At 37.0% G+C, this 27,951-nt stretch overlaps 1 protein-coding gene across 3 annotated transcripts; it reads left to right on the top strand.

Moving 5' to 3' along the window:
* Window positions 1-635: 635 nt before the first annotated feature.
* CCDC34 (coiled-coil domain containing 34) lies at window positions 636-22,107 on the top strand. 3 transcript variants are annotated; one of them, XR_014028245.1, is made up of 10 exons: window positions 636-690; window positions 891-1,123; window positions 3,331-3,454; window positions 6,565-6,681; window positions 9,753-9,911; window positions 11,648-11,789; window positions 12,626-12,716; window positions 14,982-15,133; window positions 20,982-21,148; window positions 21,905-22,107. XR_014028245.1 is itself a non-coding variant. In XM_081341662.1 (7 exons), the coding sequence occupies exons 2-7, from the start codon at window positions 906-908 to the stop codon at window positions 12,838-12,840; spliced, it is 975 nt and encodes a 324-aa protein (XP_081197788.1). In that variant the 5' UTR covers window positions 636-690; window positions 891-905; the 3' UTR covers window positions 12,841-13,407. The 3 variants fall into 3 exon arrangements, 1 of the variants encoding a protein (XP_081197788.1); XR_014028246.1 differs by having other exon boundaries at window positions 14,982-15,048; window positions 21,905-22,106; XM_081341662.1 differs by lacking the exons at window positions 14,982-15,133; window positions 20,982-21,148; window positions 21,905-22,107 and having other exon boundaries at window positions 12,626-13,407.
* Window positions 22,108-27,951: the final 5,844 nt, after the last annotated feature.

The following is a 27,951-nucleotide window of genomic DNA, read 5'->3' as shown; positions in this document are numbered from 1 at the left end:
AGGAGAAAGAAACACACGCAGGCAGCGCTCGAACTCCATTGTTCCCGCATTCCAAGCCTCAGCCTCACTGAGAACTTAAGCCAGGGGTCTTCAAACTGGGCCCTTTTATGACTTGTGGACTTCAACTCCCAGAATTCCTCATCCAGGCACACTGGCTGAGGAATTCTGGGAGTTGAAGTCCACAAGTCATAAAAGGGCTAGGTTTTGAAGACCCCTGACTTAAGCCCTTTGGCTAAGCTTTGACCTGTGGCGCAAAACCCTCCCGCCAGCTTGATGGCCAAATATTGAAGTGAAAAATCGCCCGCGATAGTGACGGAGACGGTGCATTGTTGAAGTAACTCAGCCAGAGAGGAGCCGGACGGCGAGAGAAGAGTCGGGCGGATGACACAGACCCACATGCAGCGGTAGGTTCTGAACGTTTATTAAGCCGCCGTAAGTCAACCAGGGAAGGCAAAGTTAGCACTGAGGCTAGCTGCCGCCGAGACGAATAGAAAAGGAGGAGGAGCCTAAGCCCACGCGCCGCCAAAGCGGAGCGGGGACCGAGACGCTCTAGGCGGGCTCCTGAGAGACGGCAGGAGGCGTCCCTGTTGCCATGACATCCGCCGCGCATAGCGATTGGTGGAGTCGGCTGTGCCGCAGGGACGACTGGGAGCGGAGTAGGCGCTGCCGGTTTAGAAGCGGCGGCCTCAGGTAGCGTAGGGGCGTTGCGTCCTTCGACCGTTGAAGGGGAAGGGAAGGCGCCAAGGCTGGGGTGCCAGTCCCAGAGAGAGAGAGAGGCGAGAGGGCTTGAGGCGGTAGCCATGGGTAGGGTGGGGAGAGCCGGGCCTTATTCGAGGCGGGCAAGGGGAATCCGGGAAGACACCTCGCTCCATTCGCTCCTTTCTTCGCAGGTACTAGTCACCACCATGCCTACTTCCGAGCCCCCCAAAAGCAGGCGGGAGGCGGTCTATTCCTCCCCTGCTAGTTCTGACGACGAGGGGGCCGGCAAGTCTTCCACTTTCTCCCTGATCTCTGACAGTTTCCACCCAGAGTTATCAGATTTCCACCATGAGGGAGAAACAACAATAACAACAACAACTAGCAGGGGATCGAGCATCCCTCAGAAGATGAAACACCACCGTAGGTAATGTGTCACTCGCAGTGCAATTTTATACTTCCATGAGGCTCCTTTTCTTTTCTGTTCCTTTTTTTTTTTTTTGATTAAGCTAATAGTTTGGAAGGCACTGGAAAACTGTGTTCAATATTGGTGGAAAGCATTTTGTTTATCCAAACGCCTCTGCCCTGAGGCGTCCCAAACTGAAACAAGGAGTTATATGACTACTGGACAGAGCCTAGAAGTCTGCAAAACTGGCAAAAAATCCCCTTTGTTCTATTGTGCAGTGTTGCTGTTTGTTCTTGCCCCAATAAAGTGTCATCAAAGTTAACCCTAAAGCATTGGAAGTGGCATCTGTTATGCAGGAAAGTGCCTCGTAGTATTTTTTTAAACACCTTAGGTTGGTTAATGGCGTATTTGCCCCAAAGACTAATCTTCACAATTTTACACACAGATTCTATACTAATTTATAGGAGAAAAATGGCTTCTGCTTTATATACTGCATAGAGCCATATTAGACTGAAGCAGTTTATATACATCCTACAAATATATAATACTTAGAAATCCAATTTCTTCCCTAGAAGTTTATTTCTATTTTGTGTTTTACCAGGGATTTATTGGATATTCGTTTCCCATAGACAAGGTGCATGTGTGTCAAGTTGGAAAGTTAAAATCGTCATATCAATAAATAACTGAAAACAAGCTTAGTGATTACTAAAATTTTAAGAAGTAAGAATAAAGTGGATATTCAAGTACTTCACATCCAAGAAGTAAATCAGTTGAGCACTATTATATAAAGGCATTGATTTGATTAAACATGAAGTGGTATAAAGGCAAGGAAAACAAAGCTGTTAAAGTAATCAGACGTAAACTGCAATAATGGTCTTCCTGATTTAGGAATCACTTTCCCTAAACAATTGTGTTGAGACTGCACCTCAGAGAATTCCTGCATAGTTGGACCATGGATCTCTGAAAGAGACCCAGTTTGGAAGGCTGAAAAATGATGTCTACTGATATTAGTGTAGCAAGTGTATGTGTATTAAAAATAATAGAAAAAGGAATGTTCTTGGATTACAATATATTTTAAGTATTTATCATTTTGTATTTATGTTTAATGTGTTTGAGGAATTAAAGTTACTCATTAACATTCATCTAAGATCATCTCCCAGCCAAAAAAATCTGGACAGAAACTTTACTCACCTTCCCCCTGCACCTTCAAATTAATAACCGTTATACATTAATTTAATGTTTTAGCGAAACAAATATTGGTATTCTATCACAAGGCCTCATCATTTGAGTTAATTTCAAAAGTCATAGTATAATTAACTTAATGCATACTTAGTTGCACCTCTAAAAATCAAAAGCATGCATCTGAATACTGTGGTTGCTTCAAAAAGTCCAGGGTACTATGGTAACAATTGCATACTCATAGGCTAGCAAACAATGTGATACGATAGAATCAGAGCTTATTTTACTGTATCATAAAGATCTTAGTCATAGATGAAATGTCCTGATTATCATTTTTATGATAATATACATTTTTAACTAAAATTGAGTTTAGAGACAATAATTTTCACATATATTGAAAATAAATATTTAGATCAAATCATGAATGTAATCATATCATTTTCCCCTCTACTCAGTATAATTATGAAAAATCTGCAATTCTGAAATAGATGGGTTTGGGCTTTGATATTGTTTGGCATATATCTGAGTACAATATTTTATATATGCATTGATCACACTCTGAATGAATGTTTACAGCATACTAATGCAATACAGAAAAGCCATATCTTCTGTGACCAGTATACATTGAAAAAAAGTTTATTGGAGGAAAACAGTTTCATTTCAATTGAATTTATTAGTTATTGCTATATATTTCTGTATACAGGAGGAGAGAGGTATTGTGCTATATGAATGGAACTCTGTATAACAGTGGATGAAATCTACTAAGGTTATACTGACTTTCATTATAATACAATTTTTCTCTCTTTCCTGTGACCACTTTCTGTTTTCCTACAGAAGCAGATTTGTAGAATTTCATGGAGAATGTTAAAGGGAGAGAAGCCTACACAGTAGCAAACAGAAATCTTTGGGTAAAGTCCCATAATTATAGTAATATTGTAAAGAACTATTCATAATATTACTTGTTTCTTGTTTTATTTAAAAAGCAGATTTATTTTAAAATAGTATTCATAAACACTATTGCATCTGATTTCTTATTTGTCAATTCACAGTCTGGAACAAATTAAAGATACAAATAAACATTCACCTGCTCATACTAATCTTTCACCATGGGAAGAATGGTTCCTTTGCAAAGAGAGAGAACTACGTGCTCGTTTTCAAGCAAAAGCTTTGGAGGTGAATACATAGCTTATTATCTTTATAGTTAGTAGCAATAGACTGTGAAACATCAAAATGCATACTTTCCCAATTATTTTTAAATACAGATTGTTTTTTATATTTTGATATATTTATATTTATATTTTTGTTTGCTGATTATATCCTGATTCATTACTAATTGTGCATATTTTTATTGTGTTGTACTTATATTATGCTTGATAGAAGCTGTTACTTGCATTTTACTTAACCAACTCCCTCCTAAACATTTAAATTTAAAATATTTTAATGCTTTTAAAAAAAATTACCCACATCTGTATTGAAGCTTTAACACACAAAAGAATGTGTGCTGTTCATGAGTAAGTGAAGTTATATGATCTGGGATAAGAGATGGTTGACTATATTATGGTTGACATATGTTGTGATAAACTGTAGTATGTTACATGACTGTTAGAGGAATATGTTGAGCTTTTGTCCGTTTCAAAACTAAATTTATTTCTAAAAGTTTTGTATTAGTGCCCTTTTTGCTCATGAATTTATTTTCTAGTAATATTCATAATAGTCCCACTTTATTTTTTCAGATGATGCAGTCTTTATATTAGTCTCAATATTGTTTGCACTACCTGCATTTTAGGAAAAATTCTATCATCCCAATGCTATCTATGCTGATGGACATTTTTGACTGTAAATCAGTAGTAATTTTTGAATGACTGATGAAAGAATTTATTGTCATAACTATTATCTATTTAATGTAAATCTTCTTTCAGTTTGCCAGTTTTGAATTCTAGTAAATGAAGAAAAAAAAATCAGGACTTTTGGCAAAGAACAAAACACGATGCTCTAAATTTTTAATTTATTTTAAAACATTCTGAGCAATCTTTAGGAAGTCAGTTTGGCCTAGGCTCAAGAAATAATTTTCCCTAAGTCCAAAACATTGTTAAGTAAAGAAAGGAGGATACCAATTGGTTCACATGTGTTCTTCAATTTTGTTAAACGTGGAATATTAAATTAAGCAATGGTTGCTGGAGTGAAACATTGCAGTAAGCCACAAATCATGTTTTAATAGTAGTACAATCGTCCAAAGTTTCATTTTGATGTCATTATGGAAAACATAGAAGCTTCTCCCAGTACCTGGTTAAAATAACCAGTTTCTTCACTGAGAATGACTTTAGCATCGCTTGCCTGCAAGCCATGCCCTCTGGAGTGTTTTTGTAAGTTCCCTATTGAACAGTGCCTCTACCCTCGTGGTGGTGCTGAGCAAGTGGAAGATACCCATTATAGCCTTCACTGCTTCATTTACAATGGGATCAGGCCCAAATTATTAATGACAGATGAACTCAAGGCCTCAAACCTTGCAAAATTAAACTAGATTTCAAATGTGTTTCTAACAGTCAGCAAACAAGTTGTTGTCATTTACACTTGAAAATACTTAAGATCTTAGTTGCAGCTTTGACTTTATTGTAACATTTTTGCTTCTAATACTTCTATTGCTCTGTTTTATATTTTCATTCTGGTTTAATGTATTTTATGGCATCCCCTGTGTTATGAGCTATGGTTACAACAATAAACATGTTTACATTAAATAAAACATGTTTACCAATCTTAAGAGCTGGGTTTACACAATATGCTAAACAAAAAAAAAACAATTGCATTATGGCTTAGAGCATTATATAGCCCAATCCATGTCAGTGAGATCTTCATTACATCATAACCTTTGAATGTAGCCAATAATTATACAGAGATGTTGATATCACTAAATTGATCATGCCTTGTTCACATATCCCGAGCAGAAACGTGAGAAAGGCAGAAAGATTAGGTTGGTAGAACAGTCCTGCACAATCTTGCTTTCTTCCATGCAGGGAACTTGAATAAGAGATTAATAACAACTTACTAATCTTATTATTTATGTGACCACTCATATTGAATCAACTCCTGGTAGAGAACAAGCATAACACCTTACATTAAAAAAATGCAAAAACTGATGCCAGTTAAAAACTTTTCAGTCAAGCAAACCAAACACAAACCAAAGTTTATTAATATTTTGGCCCTAACACCTGAAGAAAGAGTCAGAATTTTAAATTTTTCAGAAAAGTCAAAAGAGCCAAGACTGACCAAACCATGGCAGACAGGCTCCTCCAGGGTGGTCACGACAACATAGAAGACTTGCTTTCAGGGTGCCATAAATTGACAGTAGGGAACTGAAGCACTCACTGTACAGTTTGCAGGTTTGCTTATACAAAAGAGCAGCTTCAATTCAAGGCCCTTACATTTGATCAAACAATACAATATCCACAGTGTTCACAAATGTAATGGCAATAATGGTCAGACATTTGAGTCCCTTGTGGGATCCTTATCCGTGTTTAGCGTGGGATCCTTATCTATGTTTACCGTGATGATTCGTTCATTTTTGAGTGGAGGAGCAATCAAGTTTGATTTAAGTATTCGGTGTCTGCACAAACTGGGGTTTCTAATCTAATTCTCAGAGGAGAATTCATCTTTCTCAACAAGGAACATTGATGCCAATATAAATCATAGTCCCCAGTCAGTCAGAACTAAAATGAATACATTTAACATGTTCAGTAAATGCACGAACACATTGTATCAGTGCGACAGTTGAAAAGAAAAGTCAAGGCAATTCTGCAGTTTGCCAAGGTCATACCCTGCCTCTGACAAGAAAATAAGATTAACCCTTTTCTGCTGAGTACATTTTGGGGTGACTAGGAGAATGGCACCTCATGGTTCTGAAGAGAACAAGCATTTGGACATATGTCTCATAACATGAATTTCAGCCTGTCTAGAAATGACTTGCTTCAATGTTTATTGTTTTCATCAAGACAAGCTTAGATTACAGGTTTTGGAAGGACAAAACATCCAAGATATTCATTAACTTTTCATCCATATAGCCCCTTACACAACTGCATACTCATTCATCAGAGAAAACTTTATGATAAGTTAAATACACACATCACAACAAAACATCGTGTAGCAAAAATGTTTCTGGTAACTTGTTACTTTAAAATAAAATGAATTTGTCATGTACTTTGCAATGGGAACTGTATTTGGATCCAAAGTTGCTGTGTTTTATACAAAGCAATCAAGAAGCAAAGAGTAATTTCCATCTCTTTCAATAGGAAATGAATCAACAAATTGAAGAAACAAAGGAAAAACAAGAACGAGAGAGAAAAAAATTAATTGCTGAAGAGAAACACAAACAGTGGGTCCAGAAAAAAAATGAAGAGGTGAAAAGGGTGAGGAACTGCTTTTCTCTTTCAGTTATATATTATATTATGTTTGTGAAATGGCATATAGTATCTATTTTAATGTGGACCAAAATAATATTTTAGTTCCTAAGCTTTTAAAGTCCACTGTAGATTTTTAGTTAGATTTTATTTTGGTTATTCAGCAGGAATTAATGTATTTCCTTCCCCATAGGATGAAAATGTGACCTTCCTTATTTTGCTAATAACAGTGATTAAGATCAATTAACTAATAACAGACCAACATATGTATATTCTCAGAATTAGGTTCCATTTGTCATCCTGAGGACTTTTGTTCTGGGTAGCAGTTTGCTCAGTATCAGTGCTGCTAATGAAGAAAATTGCTCATGGTTAAATAGAAATTCCTGTTGGTTCTTTTAAAAACTCTTTTCTTAAAAATACCTGCTTTCGGCCAATTTAATGTTAAAGATTGTTTAAATTCTGTTTTCTATTGATTTGAGTTTTAGGCAGGAAAATGCATGAGACTTAAACACAATTTATATAATTCATAACCAAATGATAATCATTTGGCTTATACTTACATTATTTACAATTATTTTTATGCACTTTGCAAGTAGTTCAGAATACTCTTTGCTGTATAGGAATGTTTCCTAGGCCTTGGCAATTTTCTAGTGGGATTTCAGTTTATAGAATTTCCCAGCCGTCGCTAAGAATTTTGGGATATGTGGAAGTTGCAAATTTGGAAAATATGAAGTAGATAGAACTTAACCTTTGAGTACTGCCCATACAAATTGCCCACACAGTTTGGAAGCCCCCAAGACATACGCTGAGATTAAGACCAGTATATATTATACCAGAAAGATTCCAAAACCATCAATTACAGATGGGTAAAATGTCAGTCCTTTTTCCAGGTCATGCTATCACTGGGGTAGCTTAGCAGTTTTTGAAAGTAAATCATCCAAAATAGATGCAGTTTGAAGGCTCCAGACATGACATTCCAGATAAGACAGACCTGTTTTATCTGCAATGATTACCTTCCAGAAGATGCCAAATTATCCCAGAATGGCAATGGTCCAGGGGAAATTTTAACAACTAGGCTAAAATTCTAACTGCAAATTTAACAAGAAAAAAACACACATAAGAACTGTTATGTAACTAGTAAATTGTTTTGTAAAGTAAGTATAGAGTGTTTTAAATTCTTTATTTTGGGGAAATTAATAAAATAATTAAGCTATGTTCACTATTACGTTGTAATTTTTTGTTTGCCACCTGTACCTTGCTATATTTCCTTCCTTTGGAGGCCTGCAGACAAATGGAAAAGTCAGTTTTGTTAACTGAGGTTTCAGACTGCTTTTGCTAAATACAAAGCACAAACCATACTAGTTTTGGCATGTTCAGGTATGCAGAGTTGATGTTATGATATGTTGTGCTGCTGCTGCTCGGTATTTTGCTTTAGAGATAGTTAAACTCTAATGGTACATAGGTTGTTTCGGGCTAATGTCAACAGACCAGGTTAATAATCTAAAAGGTATACAGGTAGTCCTCGAGTTACAAATGTAATGGAGCCTACCCATTCCATTCATAACTCAAAAATTCGTAGAAATGAATCTTGTACCTTGAACAAGATCGCTCCCTGCTTTCGCCCACACATTCGCTAATCAAATGTGTGGGCGAATGCGCAGTTTGTTATGTGCACATGAGGTTTCTCAGCGTGGGGAAGGCCGGGAGGGGGGGGCTAGTGATGGAACAGGCCTCCAAGGTTTCCTTCACCCATTTGTATTTTGGGGACTTGCTCGTAAACACTAGGGGGCGCTTATCGCATAACGTTCACTAAGGGAATGTTCGTAACTTGGGGATTACCTGTATATACGTTTTAATAAGGAATATTGTCCAGTGGTTAAGGATCAGATTAGAAATCAAGAGATTGTGAGTTATAGCCCTACCTTAGGCATGAAATACTAACTGGGTGACTTTGGGCCAGTCATTCACTCATGAGATTGAAGTTGTGAGGAAAATTATTTATAAAAATAATAAAAGTGGGATTCTTTCTCTCTCTCTCTCTCTCTCTCTCTCTCTCTCTTTCTTTCTTTCTTTCTTTCTTTCTTTCTTTCTTTCTTTCTCTCTCTCTCTCTCTCTCTCTCTCTCTCTCTCTCTTTCTTTCTTTCTTTCTTTCTTTCTTTCTGAAATTTATATGGCTGCCTACTCACTCACAGTTTACAAGCAGTGAAAATACAGTACAGAAAACAAAAAACGGTAACTCCCTCCCCCAGCGATAACAATAAATGGTAAAAAATAATAATTCTTAATGTCAGCCATTCTGAAACAAGCTTGAGCAGTAGCATGAATATTTAAGACACTGACCCACTCTTTCCTTACTTTGGTCTTCCCTTGGCTAATTTGGGCATGACATAAACCAAACAATCACAATTATCTTGTACATGAAACACAGTTGTAATATTAATATTCATGGGTAAACTTATTTCATGAATGGATTTATTAAAAAATACATGAAAAAAATCATAGCATAAAATGACAAAACATTATATAAATCCACTGAGGCTGAAGATGGCCAATGGGCCTTTAAAATGGAGATGGTCACATGCATTTTCCTGTAATTGTTTATTGATGGCCCTTTATGAGTAATCTTAGCCAGGTGTTACCTAATCAGCCTACAAATATGAAAATAGTCTTTTTTTGTATGCTCAATTGAGGAAGCTTATAAGTTGTATATTACCAGTGTACCTCTTCTGCATACAGCAGCACATACATAACCAAAGTTTCTTGGTTAAAATGGTAAATAGTTGTCATAAAACCAGTAACTAGCAAAATGAAAAAGTGCTACATTAAGTCCCATAGTCTTCCAGAAGAAAGTGGAAATGAAATATTTCTTCTTTCATTGAATCATGTCCAAGATGTCAGTTTGCAAAAGAAGAGTATAGTATCCTTATAAATAGCCATGGTATATAAGCCAGGTAGTAAATCTGCATTGGGACCACATACCTTTCAGGTGTAGGTATTCATGAATGCCCAGGATATCAAGAACTTAGATTTTCTGAGTAATAATAGTTCTACCTATATTTTCTAAAATAATACTAATGCAGGAAAGAAAAGAAAGACAGCGTAAGCTCCAAAAAGAAATGAGAGAAAGGGAAATAAAAGAGTTTGAGGAAATACAGCTAAAGGAAAAAGCAAAAGAAATGTATAAGGAATGGCTGAGGAAAAAGAACAGTGAAGATCTTCAAAAAAAGAAAGAAGAGAAAGTAAGTTTAATTTAGCTTTTTATTTCAAGAAAACTTATAACTGAACTTCTTTGGTGTAAATTACATTAAAAAAAGAATGAGTTTCTTCCTGTTTATTCTGGTTAAAGATAATTGGATCTTGCTTGTTAGGTTTAAGACTGAAGCACAAAAAATCCACAGTTACGAGAAATGGGGAAGTATGTTTTCAGTGATGAAATAACACTTGTAGAATATTTTTCTCACAACAACTCATTTTGCATATTTGACAGTATCTTTCAGCATAGGGTTTTCTTTATATAAATGTTAATCTAGGCTTTCTAATCTGCCTCTTTTGAGATTTTTTTTTTATATTTTAGTGCTGTGTTCATTTATTGCTGAGTTTTAAATTGTTGTTGTATATATTGTCCTGAAATATTTGTTACAATGTGGCTAATACAGTAACTGCTGTAAAATGATTAACCAGTTAAATAAAAGGGTAGCTGAAATAATTTTATATACATATACACACATTCATTATGCTCTTCCCTCTTAGAGAAATTGGTGAAAAGGAAGACCAAAATGTTTATAGTTTGGTGGAATTGGTAAATTTCTTGGAAAGGGACGAGTAGTTTAAAGAACATAAAGCAGTATATGGTCATGGAAGAAACAAGAATGGTTTGCAAAGTTTCCTGTAGTTATCAACTCCATTCCAGAAAATCAGACTACTTTCTTTTAGCTCTAATGCAGACATGTCAAACTCGTGACATCATGTGATGTCGTGCAACGTATCAGGAGAGTTTTGCCATTGCTGGCAATGGGGTGGGTGCGGATTCCGGATGACGCGTCCGGCCCATGGGCCGGCAGTTTGACACCCCTGCTGTAGTGTGTGTCCCTATTCTGTTATTTTTACAAATAAAATATATTTTTAAAACTTCCATTCATTAATTTATGCTTTTTAACCTTGCATTCTTCTTACATTCCAAATTGCAGTATTTCATGTGACATAATCATAAATATGTGCAGCCATGAACATTGACCTTACTGAGACTTTCATAAAACTTTGATAATTTATTTATAAAATGTATGTAGTTATCCAACTTAAACAACACAGATCTGGTAGCTTATAATAGAGAACAATTCAACATAAAAACAAAAGCCAATTCCTTTTTAATAAGGAAAAAATAGACTATGTTGTTAGGTTAAATTGCCCCCAGTAGGCTTTGGCAGATTTGGCTGTTATAGGCCACATATGTCAAACTCGATCATGTCACGTGACGTATCGATGTTTTTGCCTTTGTGGAGCCAGGGTGGGTGTGGCCTGTGTGTGACGCATCCAGCCCATGGGCCGCCAGTTTGACACCCCTGTTATAGGCCAACTAAACCCAATCATATCCTAACATTGCCCACATTTTATGGAAGCCAGCATCTCTAATCTAAAGATTACCTTACGAGTCAGTGTACTGCTACCCTAGTCCCACCAAAAGAAGGTAGATGCTGTGTGTTGATATACTCAGAATAATGATTAAATTGTAAACGTATTGCTGGTTTTAAATCTGGTATGGAAAATTTAAACTCACTATAGGTTACAAGCCCTATAAAACTTTTTATATTGGTGTGAGAATTAAGCATGCGCTTAAATAATCCAGATCAGCATGACTTAAAAGTGTAACTATAACTCGATTGTTTCTAGAGCAGTCAATTACCTTGATGAAATATATCTTTGCAGGTTGCAAGGCACTTTGTATTTAGATATGGTTACATGCCTGTTACTTTTGCAGGAAAAGGAAAAGCTACGGGAAGCTGAATTACAGGAGAAAAAAGAAAAATCAGAGAGGATGTTCAAAGAATGGCTGCAGAATTCTAAAAACAAGCCCCGCCCAGCTTCTGCTAGCTATGCCTATGTCAATGGGAAACTTGCAAGTTTGTATCAGTAGTCAATAAACTACTATAACCCAACATATCCTCAACTTGTATAGAAATGTTCATTTTTCAGAAGTTTTCTTTAAAATGTTAATTAGCCAGGTGGTAAATATTTTGGATGTGAAGGGACATTTAAGTGCTAAGGCAGGCCTTCAGAGCGTACTTAACAGCATACCGGTGACCTCATAGAGATCTGCATATGCCTACAAATATAACCTACTTCATTATATGTAGAAAATAGGTTAAAATATGTCACATTGTATTGCTGTTACCAGTTACAACAGATTTTTTTTTTAAAAAAAAATCCTCCTAGCCTAAGAAGAAAGAGAAAGACATAGAGGTTTCTTTTTCTTTCCAGTGAAGATAAATACAGGATAATATCACACAGCCTAATAATTAAATGATTACTGGATTGCCTGGGACCAACCAGGCTAGGGGTGGAGGTAAACTACAGAATCCCAGAGAAAGGACAGATGCAGCTGAAGGAAGATATGATTAGGGGCATGATGGTCTTTTTTGTTTGCTAAACAATATAAAAACGTCTACATACCGTAAGTGCTGCTGTCATAAAAGTAAAATTCTGATTAATATTTGAAAGAACTTGACGCAAATTGTAGACCAGAGCTGAAAGGAGTATCAATGCCTTTAGGTAGATGAGGTGAAAAAGTGCAATTTTATGCCAGATAAATCAGTCAAGAAAAGCTCTTTAAATCTTCATTTTATTGTGACTTGTCAGGCTATCAAATACTTTATAATTAATCCACTATTTTCTTCAGTTTGAAAGTGAAGTTTAGCCTGTACACTAGTTCCTAACTATTGCTTTCTAAACTTTTCAGCATACCCAGATGGAAATGCCTATCCAGCTCCAGCCTTTTATAACCCCATACCTTGGAAACCAATCCCTGTGCCTCCTCCTAAGGAAGAGAAGTATGTTTCAGTGAAGAAAAATAAGAGGCCTCTATCCAGTCACACCCATAGATCTTCATCAATGTTTTTTCAAAAATCCAGGAGTAATATTTATCTTGGATCATTACAGAGACTTCAGAAATAGCATAGGCATTCTGTAAATAATATCAGTGAAGTTCAAAGTGTTATACTAGGTGTGACATGTAAACATCTTATGATTTCTTGGCTTTTGATACTTTTTCATTTTTTTATTGTTAACTGAATTGGGTTTTATCTAATTATGCTTGTTTAACTAACTTGCAGACTGTGGAGTTGAACATTTTAATTCCCTATTTATTGATTTGTGAAATACATCCCTTTAATATGAAATGATCAATATGTGCTATATTTGTAGTATATTTTCTCTTCATCTTATTTTTTTCCCTGATAATACTATTTGTTTGTGGTAGCTAAATGTATAAATAATATTTATTTTAAATCTTAAGCTAGCAGAATAAATAGAATTTTTATACAGTATATAGTGCACCTACCAGTAAATACAATTTGTAATTTCTAAATATTGTTTCATTTTATGTTTTAAAAGCAGTTGTTTAAGGAATAAAACAAATTGTTACAAGACTAATGATTCTCGTTAATGGCTTATAAAATATAGTACACATTAAAGCATAAAGTTGTTGATTATACACAAGAAGTAGCTATATCTTCTACATGTAAGTTTTAGGATTCTTAAAGAGGAGCAAGCTTATAATAAAATAATGTACAACTAAAGTGCATTCTGTTATAATATACTTTCAATACCAAAGAGAGCATAAGAGGAGAAACTATGGTTTAGTCATAATTTAAAAACAAGGGCTGTTTATCCAGATAGACTTTCCAACCTTTCTATAGAAAAGAGGTCTCTGTAACATTGCCTGAAAAATAAAATGAAAATTGTTTTATAGAACTTTTAAAAACATTTTTAAAACCCATAAACATGGAAATAGATACAACATTGAGCAGCAAGAAATACAGTTTGGTGATGCTGACATTATTAGAAAAATGATTAGAATTAAATCCATTTGACATTGGCTGGAAATCCTCTTTCAGATATTTTGAATATTATATGTTCAAGAAACCTTGGGGAGCCAGGCCATTTTTATAATTATTCATTTTGAAGAATAATTTTAGTAATCCTTTTTTTCTTAATGAACTAAAATAGCTTTATTTCTTAATATTTTGAGTAACCAGGCAAACAGGCATAGTTTTTGAAACTACTAGACTATAATTCTTTTCCTACACACTTTGTGTCATTATAGAAGAGATTGCATTAGTCTTCTAAAAGGCTCGTACAAAATGAATCCTAGATTAATTCAGTTTGAAGCTCATTAGCATATCCAGTTTTTTAATAGCATGAGACATCAGGTTTGACAGTTTATTCACAAAATACGGTGCTCTGTAGTTCCAAATGCTACGGGTAATTTTAAACTGCCTTGCAGAACATGGTGCACAGCTGTGTACAAATTGGCCTTTTGTAAATAGAAATGACAGCAGTAATTCTAGGGATGTTGGGCAGTTGGGTCAAACTTGATTTCCCATAATGCTTTAATATCAAAGAATTTCAGGCTATTGTGGAGGCTGCTCAGTTATCAGATGCTGCTTTTAATGCCACAGGACTCAATGTGGGTGATGGCAAATGTCCCTCAAGCAATTGCTGAAGAGTACCTCATACTGGTGTTAGTCCTAAATATATGCATTACCTCTATATCTTTTATTGCTTTTCCTTGATGTTTACTGGATGATTTCAAACAGGTCAAGATTTATAAACTTTTTTTAAAAAATGAATAGCTGTACATGTAATGACTATTTTCAGGGCCTGGCTTAGAAAAAAAACTAAGTTGAAGTTGCCATATATACTTCTATCCTCTAATTATTAGATTCTTTGCATTGGAATGCTGTAGTTCATTCTTCAATCCCATGAATTCTGAGAAAGATTATGCTGACAATATAGCATACCATACTCAGCTCAATGGTTCTCTGACATTCTACTATAGAAGCATGATGGTGCTATGGGGAAAAAAAGGCATAAAGAGCTTGTGCATCAGGCTTCCAAACACAGGCCAGAAATACAAGCACTTCCAGCAAATCTTCGAGGACTGACCCAATGTACGATACAAGGCTTGCTTAGATAGGGTTATCGGTAATTATTTTAAAATAATGTTAAGTAATACTTTTGTTATATATGTTAAGTGCAGATTGCTATGCTTATTCCCTTATCTTACTCACTGAATCTGGTCTTTGTAATTGCAGAGTTTCAATCTCAACCCAAGCCCGTCTGTTTGGGAATGATGAAGACAAGAACCATGAATCTAAGGCTGTTAGTCATTAATTCCTCTGATTCCCTCTCCTAGCACGCATCATGCGTGAAATAAACAGAAGGCATAGTACAGCATTACTGAGAGGTAGTATTGATGGGAATGTAGATGGAGGGTGCAGAGTTAGAGAAAATATTGCTTAAATGTTTTTTTCAACCGAAAAAGGAAATGTTTTGTTCATCCAAGTTATTTCTTCCCCATGTCTGAAGATATAAAACAGCCTCTCTCCTTTGTTTAATATGATTGAGTTTAGGAGGAAATAAAATAACCCTAAACTCTTGTGATCTAACCAATCAGTATATGTGTGAAATATGCATGTATCTGCATTAGGTGCTAATGGTGGCTAAAGGAATGCATTTTTCTTTTTGCATAACATGGTGAGCAATTTTCTCCAAAGCTTCCACTCAAATCACTGAAGGGCTTAGGAGAATATTGTGAAATGCCACAATTAATCAGAACGAAACTGTAAAAAAAAACACCTATGTATAGGATTAGGAGTTATCAGTTAGTTATTGAAGTGATTTTTAATTCTGTTGCCAGAGGCTTTAGTTAAGAAAATGCATCATAAAATTCTAGCCTAAATTTTATTCTATTACTGTCTTTTCACACTTTTAGTGATAATTTATTTTAGACCAAAACATATTTAAAACAAGAGGTATCAAGAGGAACACAGGCTTAGATAAGAGATCAGCGAATAAAATAGTAGGTGGGCCAGTCAGTTATATTAAACATTATTAAGACCTAAAGTAAAATATTGTATTTGGCTTCTAAAAACCAATGGAATTTGATTAGATAGTGTCATGAAGAATGAATACTGCAAATGAAGTATTCCTGAGAGCCCAAAGAAAGTAACTTTCCTATACTGTTTCTGTTGAGCATGTAAATGCACATAATCCTTCCACTATAGTCCTGTTCCATTTTCATTATAAAAAATGCTGAAGGTGGGAATAGTCTGAATAATTCCCCATGAATATCACTCACATTAAATCAGATGCTGCAGATGCAAAAGCCAGATTAGGGTGGCTTGCATGTGAATTAAAAAATCTTTATAATGCAGGATTGTGGCTCAAATGAAAATTAATAATAAGTCTCTGCTACAAATATTTACATTCAACACTTGGGTGCCTGCAGCAGCTGATGGTTTTAAAATGCTTTTGGCAGCAGGGTTATTACACACCAAATATTGATGAATGTTGAAACAGGGCTTATAACATCAGGTAATTTTTTCAAGGTGGAGGGAAAACCAGATTTATAGTACAATTTTTATGGCTATGGCTGCTCTATTTTATTTGGCACAAACGTGGACTAGGTTGGGTTAAGAATAGTGAATGGCCCAAAGTCATATAGCCTGCATGGTTTAAGGTAGGTCTCCCCAGACTTATTCCAATACAGTTAACTCCACAGTGAAAAAGAAAATGTAGAAGAAAATAAGGTACTTTGGGATAGTGCAGAGAATTTTCAAATGCTAAAATGAATTGTGTAGGAAAGGAATTTTAGACGGAGAAGATTACACTTTGCTTCTTCAGGATACTCTTTCACATCACCTACTCAGAGGTTGTAGTATACAGTACAAGATTCTATGATATGGCTATACATATTTAAAATAAAAAATGCATTATTTCAAATTCCCAAATATCTAACAAGAAATAAATTAGAAATCATCGAACCTTGAACACCGTGTTCCTCAAGCAATCTTGTGGGCAACCTAATATATGGTCTAGATCAGGGCTTTTCAACCTTTTCACCCATTGTACCACTTTTAGGATAAGGCAATTTTCGAGTACCACCAGTCGCCTTGCAAGGTGTCAAAAACCTGATGACCAAAAAAGAAAAAAATGATATAGGTAGTCCTCGACTTACAAATTTTTCTTAGTGACTGTTTGAAATTATAACAGCACTGAAAAAAGTGACTTATGACCATTTTTCACACTTATGACTTGCAGCATCCCCAGTGTCATATGATTTACATTCGGATACTTGGCAACTGATTCATACTTATGATGGTCACAGTGTCCCAAGGTCATGTGATCACCTTTTGCAACTTTGACAAAGTCAATGGGGGGGGCTGGCCAGTTCATCACTCATGTTGTGGGGTGCCTGTGGGGTGTGTGGGTGGGGCTGTTGGGATCCATGGGTCTCTGGTAAAGGGGGTGGGATTGGGGTGGGCGCCTTCCCTCCCTCCCATTGTCTCTCCCCTCCCTCTCATTGTCCCTTCCCTCCCTTCAATTGTCCCCCCTTCCTTCCCTCCCCCCCCCATTGTCCTTTCCTTCTTTCTTTCCTTCCTTCCATCCATCCCTCCCTCCCTCCCTCCCTCTCTCCCTCCATGCCCCGGAAGGGACAAGGGGAGGGGGACAGGCTGCCAGTGCTGCTGGTGGCTGTCCTACTGGTGGCCATGGCTTGAAAGGCCACTGTAAATTGCTGGACAAAAGCCACACAGCATTAAAAGCAGAGTGGCAGGAAGATATTGTAAAATAGTGTGGGGTAGCGTAGGGAAAAAACCTTGATTATTTGAATTACAATCAAGTCTTGTCTAGAAATGACTATAGAGTCCCTAGACTTGTTTTTACTCACAATTTCTAATAGTAAATACATTTAATTGTCACCCACCTTAGCTATATTTAGCATATTAATCAAGACTCCTATATTTTTAAATATAAGGAGCTAATGAATAGGTCTCCTACAATTAAACCTACAGTAATTTATTTACAAATTACTGAACAAAGCGAGGGTGTATGGTCCTAATAAAATCTACCACCAAAAGGTCTGATATACCTCTTCATGGTATTCTTTAAAAATACATCTTTACATTTTGCCTTGACAGTTTAATTTGTATTATCCAAAAAATAATAGGTTTCTTAAAGAAACAATTCTAAGTTGATGCAAACACATTTTAAAATTAGAGAAAATACTAAGATACCACACCATCTGAGTTGCTCAAAAAATTCTATACTGAGGAGGGGAGAGGAGGGACAGTTAAAAATTGACGTTTTTCTACACATTTAATTGTATCTTTGTCTTCATATGTCCTTGGGAGAAGGGTATTATTCTGCTTAGCTTCTAGAATGTGTTGCATCTAAAAAAGATAAATCTCCAAAAATAGCAACTTCAAAATGAAAGCTCTTGAACAATCTTATCTATGGCATTACAAATATGGTTTTCTACCCTCCTGAATAAGGTTTTAGGCAAGATTGGTCATGAGTGTACATGTCAGGTTCAGTTCAGTCAACATAATGTACTGGTGAATAGGGAAGAAGAACAGCATTACTTGGTTGGTTTCCAAAATAATACAAAGCATACATTTGAAATTTTATGCAATCCAAATAATTCTAAGTAGGCAGAACTTCTGGAAGTGTGATATTGGTGTAAGCTACCCTAAGAGGTATTGAAAGTCTTCCTGTTTGCTCAGAATCTTTAGTCTTAAACATATTTTAAATACTGGGGGGGAAGAAATGTTGTAATGATTAACTCAAATGAAAGTGGCAACATCTCCCAGCTTTTTCAGTGAGCTTTTACTCCTGATTTTATTTTTTTTCTCGATGTGGCCCCTAAAGACGGAGGGAAAAACAATGTCTGTGAGGTATCTTAACAATTCAAAGCCTCAAATAAAAGAGACAATTTAATAGTGGAGTCCTTGGTACTCTCTATACTTGGTTTTTTTGCTTGCAGAAGTTTCATTATCCAGGTAGGGTAACATCATCAGATGTTTGCTCCCTATTATATACATTAGCTTGCTCTGCAGCTAATTGGTGTGATTTTCTCCTTGCAGTTCCTTGATTAGGGTGTTGTGAAAGAACTGCAACGTATTATGTAAGGCTGTAATGCCACTCTGTATGACAGGCAAGTAAGAAGACAAGCAGAGTCCATCCATGAACATCAATGAGCTGTCAGAATATACAATAAAAATCCATCACTGTTGCAAGTAGGAAACTGAGCATTCTGGATCAAGCAAATCTGAAAATGCTAGAGAATTCTTGGAGGTTTGGCATTCAGACAAGTCACCCATCAATGAAACACATAGAAATAAATCATATTTACTTACCATTTAAGAGAGGTAAAAATTTATGAAGGAAACAGACCTGAATACATCTGCTCCAACAGCCCAAACCCAGATAAGCAGGGATTAACACCAGACAAACAAGCAAGCAGAAAACAATATCCTAGCCAAGGAACTCCCAAAAAGAAAAGTACACCTCCACCAACTTTGTCCAGGCAAGCTATTGTATATTGACAAGGAACAAGCCCTACACTCACAATGATGGTGTTAACTTACCTTAGGGAGCACCTGCTGCCGGCATCAACTTCCCTCTGCCCTGTGCGTTCCCACAGAGAGGGCCTCCTCAGGGTGCCACCGATCAGAGAATGTCATTTAGTGGCCCCCAGGGGGAGGTCCTTCTCTGTGGGCGCCCCGGATTTATGGAATCGGTTGCCGGTGGAGCTCCGGATGGCACCCGACCTTCACTCCTTCCAGCGCGATCTGAAGACGCATTTATTTAAACAAGCCGGCTTGGCCTGATGGGGGATGGGTTGGGTTTTTATTGTCATTTTTAATATATGTATTTACTGTTTTTTAGCTTGGGCATATGTTTAATTCTTTTTTTAACTTTTGTATTTTTTGTATTTTTATATGGTTGCCCTGTTCACCGCCCTGAGTCCTCCAGGAGAAGGGTGGTATATAAATAAATTATTATTATTATTATTATTATTAACTAGTTGAGTAATGAAACATTTGTAAGCAAACAGCCAAGGTCAGAAAACACTACAGAAATCAAAGTGCAGCTCTCTTGTTGCATCCTAATGTTGACGCTCCTCCAGGATACTTTATTTTATTTTATGCTATTTTATCGATTTGGATGGATATTTTTTTTTTACATTACTGGCATTGTGACTAGCAAAGACGGTATATTGTCTGATGGCAAACTGTAAGATGGAGACCTCTGTTAGACAAGTTTGTCAGATGGGTTTAAAGGAACAAAAAAAACCCCAACTTATATTTAACTGAGCATGTCTGGCACATACTTGCCCATTTCAAGCCAGAAAGAATGAAGTTGTGGACAAGCTTCCCATTTAGGATTTTGTTGCCATCTTTGGAGATGGCGACAAGTATAGCTCTTCTCAGCTTTTTAAACAGCAAAAGAGTTTGGGTGAAAGAAGGGAAAGTTGTCCCAAAGATTGTAGCATAAGAATCAAAACATCTAAACAAAAGTTAAATACAGAATATCTAAACTTGGCCCAACAGTGAATACACACCTTTATCTTCTCTGCTTGTCAGTTGAACCTTGTCTTCCTTCCCATGATCAAGAGACTATATTGTTAGTGATAAAAAATATTCATGAGCGGTGGAGACACCAACAGTCATCTATTCACCTGAGAAATGGCACAAGTGATAAAACATGCACCATAGCACAAATGTCCCCCCCTTATTTATTTGTGTGTCACTTTGTGACACAATTATGAAAAGGCAAAATTTCTGCTTCATCATGTTGATGAAAGTCCCTCTTCTACATATAATTAGATGTCACAAATCAATGTATTTTTAGCTACTGCTTCCCTTTGGTTAGATTTCACCATCAAAATCCAGAGTTCAAAGTCACAACCAGTTCTTTTAGTTTAAATAACAGTAAAACAAAGACAATGGCAAAAAAGTATTGATCTGTTACTCACTGTAGAATGTAGAAAGAACCATTTTAAACAGAATTGTGATAGGTCAAGAGTCATCTCCATAATACTATATTCCAAAAGTATTTACTTTGTTCTGATCAAATTGAGTGAACTGAATAGGATTGGATATGGGACTTAGGAAAATGGTCCTAAACTGGTGCTTTGCAGATACTATGAATCAAATGCATACGCGTGTACATTACATAATGATGATTGAGTATGTATATTAACCATGGGGAATATCTGAAGTGTGCTTATATGCTTCTCCCAAATGTAGAGCAACTGCACAGAATTTTACCCACAAGACCCTCCAACAGAACAATAATCAACGGAATAAATAAATGAAAAGAGACAAAGCTGAGAGAATACATATTTTAAAAAAACAGGAGGCTGCAAGAGATGCCAACTGCTGCAACTTAAGCAATTTAAATCTTACTTTCCAAAGTAAGTATATTGTTTCTAAAAATAATATATTTTCAAATAAACTAATACATTGGCATCTTAATTATCAACATACAAATATAGCAAAAAAAAGATGTGGCAAACATCATCAGATTGGTCTGTTCTAGCAAGTCTTCATCAGCCAACCGTTTCATGCCAGATCTGTTTGTCTGATGGTCATTTATCCATCATTGGATGGATGGGCTTGAACTTCAGCCATGAAAATTATGCTAAGCAAATAGCTGAGAGACTCTCTTGGGTAATCAGAGGCAATAGGAGGGTAGTACCCTATCCTCACTAAACATGAAACATTTTGGTTATAGAGTGAGAAAATTCAAATAAAAGCCTATCTGCTTGCACTGCAAACACATGGGGTACAAACTTGTCCATATACTGATTTTGGCCCAGTGGAGATAATACAGAGTAATTTTGAAGGGTTGTGGGTTATTTTCTTCTTTTTTTTAAGCATTTCAATGTTTTTCAAAGTAAATCTAGTAGCACTGTAATTAAGACAACATGGATCTACACTATTAGATTTAACATTGACTTCAGATTCCTTACAATCCGTAACCTTGACTGACCCATTTTACTCTCAGTGAAGGAGGAACACTTAATACGAGATCTTCATGACTGATGTACAGCTTCTCTAAGGACAGCTTAAATGCTTCCAAAAGAAGGATTAAAGGATACTGAGCTTCAAATGATTTGAGTTTTTGCCATTATTTAACTCATTTCTCACCACAAGAATTTATATTCCAGGGCTACATCCATGTCTCCTGACCTCAAATGATTGTGGAAGATATTAGAGAGCAGAAATTGCCATTTATCAATTAAAAAACATCTCTCTTCATGTGGCGTGGAGAAAATAGAATCCCTTAGTCACATCTGATGTTATGTTACATTACATACCTTACATATCTGGTGTTGGAGAATACCTCTGAGAAGACTACAAATTGTCAAGAAAAAAAATTAAAACATTGAACAAATCAACCTAGAGTTCTCATTCAGGACACATACTGTATAACACTAATTTATTTGACCATAATGCAAAATCCTAGCTTTTAGAGAAATCTATAATACTGGACGTGGTAAAAGGGACACGGTGGCTCAGTGGGTTAGGATGCTGAGCTTGTCGATCGGAAGGTCGGCAGTTTGGCGGGTCGAATCCCGAGTGCCGCGTAACAGAGTGAGCGCCTGTTACTCGTCCCAGCTTCTGCCAACCTAGCAGTTCGAAAGCACGTAAAAATGCAAGTAGAAAAATAGGGACAACTCCGGTGGGAAGGTAACAGCGTTCCGTGCACCTTTGGCGTCTAGTCATGCCGGCCACATGACCACGGAGATGTCCTCGGACAAGCGCTGGCTCTTCGGCTTTGAAACGGAGATGAGCACCGGCCCCTAGAGTCAGAAACGACTAGCACGCATGTGCGGGGGAAACTTTACCTTTTTATAATACTGGAAAAGGTAGAAGGAAAGAGAACAAAGTGACTAGTAGAAAGTGGATGAATGCAGTTATTGTGGCAATGCTGCACAATATTGGAAGACCTAATTTTTTTATCTTTTTATTTATTTTATTAAATTTATATACCGTCCTATTCCCGTAGGACTCAGGGTGGTTTACAGGGAAAATTAAAAGCATAACACACAAAAATTAAAATCAGTTAAAACAATTAATTAATTCAAGTCCCCAAAATTTAAAACTAAAACCCAATAAAAAATTAAAAACCCCTCAGCCTGGGCCAGACAGCTCGAAGTGCCAGGTTTTCAGGTCCCGGCGAAATGAGCGAAGGTCGGGGGCAGTCCTAAGTTCCGTGGGAAGTTGGTTCCATAGGGCCGGCGCGCCCACAGAGAACACTCTTCCCCTGGGAATAACCCGCCGGCATTCCTTAACCGGCGGTATCCTGAGAAGGCCCTCCCTGTGGGAGCACACAGGACGAAGGGAGCTTGATGCCGGCAGCAGGTGTTCCCTCAATTATCCCGGACCCAAGCTATTTAGGGCTTTATAGGTCATCACCAGCACCTTGAATCTCACCTGAAGGGCAATTGGTAGCCAATGCAGCTCGCGGAGTAGAGGTGTTACATGGGAGTATCGGGAAACCCCCATCACAACTCGCGCGGCCGCATTCTGCACCAGTTGAAGCCTCCGAGTGGTCCTCAAGGGCAGCCCCATGTAGAGAGTGTTGCAGTAGTCTAAACGGGAGGTCACGAGTGCATGAGTGACTGTGCATGGGACATCTCGGTCCAGGTAGGGTCGCAACTGGCGCACCAGGCGAACCTGGGCAAAAGCCCCCCTGGTCACGGCTCCTATGTGGTCTTCAAAATGGACCAGGCTAGGGACAGATCATCCTGGAAAATAGCTGTTATGTAGCAAGTGCTAGTCTTTTCCAACTCTAGGGGCTGGTGCTCATCTCCGCTTCAAAGCCGAAGAGCCAGCGTTTGTCTGAGGACATCTCCGTGGTCATGTGGCCGGCATGACTAGACGCCAAAGGCACACAGAATGCTGTTACCTTCCCACCGTAGTGGTCTCTATTTTTCTACTTGCATTTTTATGTGCTTTCGAACTGCTAGGTTGGCAGAAGCTGGGACGAGTAACAGGTGCTCACTCTGCAAGTAAGAGCTGACACTGATTCTGTGGTAAATAATCAGTCAAGACAAATATTATTTGTATGCCTTTGGTACAGAATCATAAGAGAAGGACCTTAAGACCTTTCTTGAGGAAAGGATTTACGATAGAATAATAATAAGAAAAAAATCAGTGTTCCCCAATGAAATCAGAAAGACTTAATTACAAACAATGAGCAAGAGGGATTTTTTGGGGGGGTAGTGGTGGTAAAGGAATTGTAGACCTAGAGATCTCCCAAACATTGTAAAATTATACATTAGCTTTTTAAAAATACATTTACTTACATGATCAATGTTCCACTTTGATCAATGATCTTATTTGTCTAACCAAATCACAGTGTTTTAAAATAAGCTTTAGGGATTAATAAGGGGGAAGGCATTCTTCTGGAATTTTTTCTAACCTGTTTCCATTAGTAGCTAGAAAAGGCATCTGTATTTTCTTCTGTGTAACAAAGTAACATTTTGCATCACTCTGTGTACCTTTCTGTTTGTTCCCTGTGGCTGCATTTCTTTATATGTATATGTATGCTGAGATTATAAAGAAGGCTGTATACCAGGGGTCTTCAAACGTGGCCCTTTTATGACTTGTGGACTTCAACTCCCAGAATTCCTCAGCTAGCGTGTCTGGCTGAGGAATTCTGGAAGTTGAAGTCCACAAGTCATAAAAGGGCCAAGTTTGAAGACCCCTGCTGTATACACTCCACTCTAGCTTCTACCACTAAGTGGGAGGAGAAACTGGGCTTGGAATGGAAAAGTTAGCAACTACTACTACCCAATTATCTTTCCATAGGGATGCTTTGGGGATTTTTTTCCTCCCTGGATTCTTTTTCCCACAGCTCTCAGCCAGATCTGCCCTTTTAAAATTCAATCTTTTTCTTGCCAGCTTCCCTCAGCACATTATATTCAATCCCATTCTGTTCTGATTTTGGAGAGTAATCTTCTAGCAGACAGATGGACAGAGATCTAACTGTCAGGAAATTTCTCTAGTTTTAGGTTGCTTCTCCTGCCTTCAGGTGCTTTGGAGAACAGACCAAACAGAACATGTACATACTTGGGAATACTCAGAGTTAAATAGTTCTGTATCTACTGCCTATAGTCATTAGAATGAGACACAGTGTGGGCTTGTATGTCACACTAAACCTCAAAGTATTCAGCCACAATTTTGCTTCACCCATGTGATTAGCTTATGGTTCAATATGTCATTTTTAATATAATTCTAGTACACTAAATTAAGAGAAGTAAAATATGATTGCATACGGCAGTACTAGCTGAGTAATAAAGTTTCAGATATCATTGGAGGAAATATTGTGCTTATCCATTGTGAGGAAACATTCTCCATCAATAAAACTAATATAGGCAGAATTCCCAAACCTTGAAAATCTTCCTTACCCAAAGAAACAAAGCAACAACAAACAAAAATCCAGCTCAACCCTAATTCAAAATGTTGACAGAAAACCATAACTGCAAATCAGGTATGGGGTTTTGCTTCCAATATATTTATTTTAGTCAGCACCCATATATGAAAAAAGCTTGATTTTTTTCATAGATTTCAAATGCTGGGATACAGCCAACAAGAATGTATGCATTTTTATGTATACCGATAGATGCAGAGTAATGTGAATAATACCGCTGGATAGTTCAATGTGGCACCAAACCTAGAACATTGGAACATCAAGTAAACTCTGATTTACCTGAAAACGAAGGAGCATGCAATGTGAAAATACCTAATGCACATCACACCACATGCATGTAACTGACTTTCAAGAACTCTTATGGAGGTAAATGGGTCCATTTTTGAAGAACTGCCTTGCTTGCCACCACATACCGATTTATATGGGCAAGGGGGCTCTTAACTATCTCAAAATGATGATATTTACATTTTGTTAGAATAAAACAAAATAATTACTGCTGTTCAGATGACAGATGTCCTGGGGATGATGGATCAGATCTGAAGCTTAGGTACTGGATGAAAGAAAGAGGTCTTATTCTTCAACAAGGGGTTGATTTTAAAATGTCAGCAGGAAGCTCAGGTTCAGCATTTTATTTCATTTATTTCATTTTCTGTTCTGTTTGTTATACTGGAATCTGGTTCTGCTTTGAAATGAAGTCCTACTGATTTGAGAATGGTTTCAATGCATGACTTGAGACAGACTTGCCTTCCAAGTTAGCAACTGTGTTTGAGAAAATTCCAAGCAAAAGTATCATTTTTTATTAAAAATAATAATTTTATTATTGCAGGTGGGGCCATTAATGCTGCTGTATAATATGATACTGGAAAAGCTCTTGAAAACAGCTTTGCTTTGGGATATAGTATTTCAGGATTAAAGAGTTCAACAATATTATAAAAATATCATCCATCTTAATTCAGGAAAATGAACTGTATTTTGCTGCTCCTTTTGGGAATTATCCCACGTGAGATATAATTGCATTAAACCTTGTCTCCCCCAAAAATAATGAAAAATCACAAAAAGTTGCAGTAGTGAACAGGATAATACCTGTTTACCCTTATAGAACTAATCATAAATACCTCTGTCCCTGTTTTTCTGTCCCTGTTGTTAGGAAGAAAATCAGCTTGATAGTTAATTTAAAATATTAGGGTTTTAAATAGGAATTGGGGAGTCATATGAGCCAGCAGTGTGCTGCAGCTGCCAAAAAAGCCAACCATTTTCTAGACTGCATTAAGAGAAGGATAGAATCAAGACCACGTGAAGTGTTAATACCACTTTATAATGCCATGGTAAGGCCATACTTGGAATACTGCATCCAGTTTTGGTCACCACGATGTAAAAAAGATGTTGAGACTCTAGAAAGAGTACAGAGAAGAGCAACAAAGATGATTAGAGGTCTGGAGGCTAAAACATATAAGGAATGGTTGCTGGAATTGGTTATGTCTAGTTTAGTGACGAGAAGGACTAGTGGGTGTTCCAATATCTCAGGGATTGCCACAAGGAAGAGGGAGTCAAGCTATTCTCCGAAGCACCTGAAGGCAGGTCAAGAAACAATGGATGGAAACTAATCAAAGAGAGAAGCAACCTACAACTAAGAAGAAATTTCCTGATAATTAGAACAATTAATCAGTGGAACAACCTGCCTCCAGAAGTTGTGGATACTCCAACAGTGGATATTTTTAAGAAGAGACTGGACAGCCATTTGTCTGAAATGGTATAGGGTTTCCTGTCTGAGCAGGGGGTTGGACTAGATGACCTCCAACATTCCTTCCAACTCTGATATTCTATTCTATTCTATTCTATTCTATTCTATTCTATTCTATTCTATTCTATTCTATTCTATTCTATTCTATTCTATTCTATTCTATTCTAGTCTAGTCTAGTCTAGTCTAGTCTAGTCTAGTCTAGTCTAGTCTAGTCTAGTCTATTCTTATTAAATAGGAAAAGTGAAAGGAGAAAATGAAAAAAGTCAGCAGGTGATATTCCCATTAAATCTAGAGGACCCTGGACTGGGGAAGTCTATCTTATGTCATCTTCCTCTTAAATAGAGCCTGGAATGGATGAACAATCAGGGAAATGGCACAGAAGAAATTGTCCCAAAGATAATGTTTTCAATTCCTCTCGATATAATAAGGTAATCTGAGTCCTTCACTTAATGCAGAACTTCAATTCCTAGCAGGATGCACAATGCTGGAAGATGTCAGATCTCATAATTTTTGCAGCAGCTGGAAGGTTAAAGCTTGACCAATCCTGCTATAATTGTAGTACAATGGCTGTCCACATATAATCTATCAAATAACTTGCATGTGCTCCCAAATGCAAGCTTTGTTTTTGCTACAACCTTCATTATCTTCTTAAATCCTTCTTACTTTGCATAAATTCCTGGGCTGTAAATCCTATGCAGATCATGCAGTAGGAACCAATCTAGATATGGATCCTTGCACTTGACAACAGGATGAAAAAGGGAAGACAGGTTGCTCAAAATCTAGGCTACTTGATGATAAGCACACTGAAAGAGTACATTAAAAAAAAATTCTAGCTATGGTCAGAATGCAGACCAAAGTTTGTGCTTATGCCAAGACCTTAGTTGCTGCTTATGTTTGTCACAGATTTTCCCAATTGGCCTCATGAGCTGAAGCTGGGCAAAGTTTTACTTTTTTTCTTATATATATAGTGGGGCTGAAGAGCTGGATGAGAAGCAAATTGTCTTCAAAGAAAAACAAGAAAGTTCTGAAAAAG

This window comes from Vipera berus (genome assembly GCF_964194415.1).
Source record: "Vipera berus genome assembly, chromosome: 1".
NCBI lineage: Eukaryota > Metazoa > Chordata > Lepidosauria > Squamata > Viperidae > Vipera > Vipera berus.
Note: the sequence above shows the minus strand (reverse complement) of the source record. Positions and strands in the feature narration are given on the sequence as shown.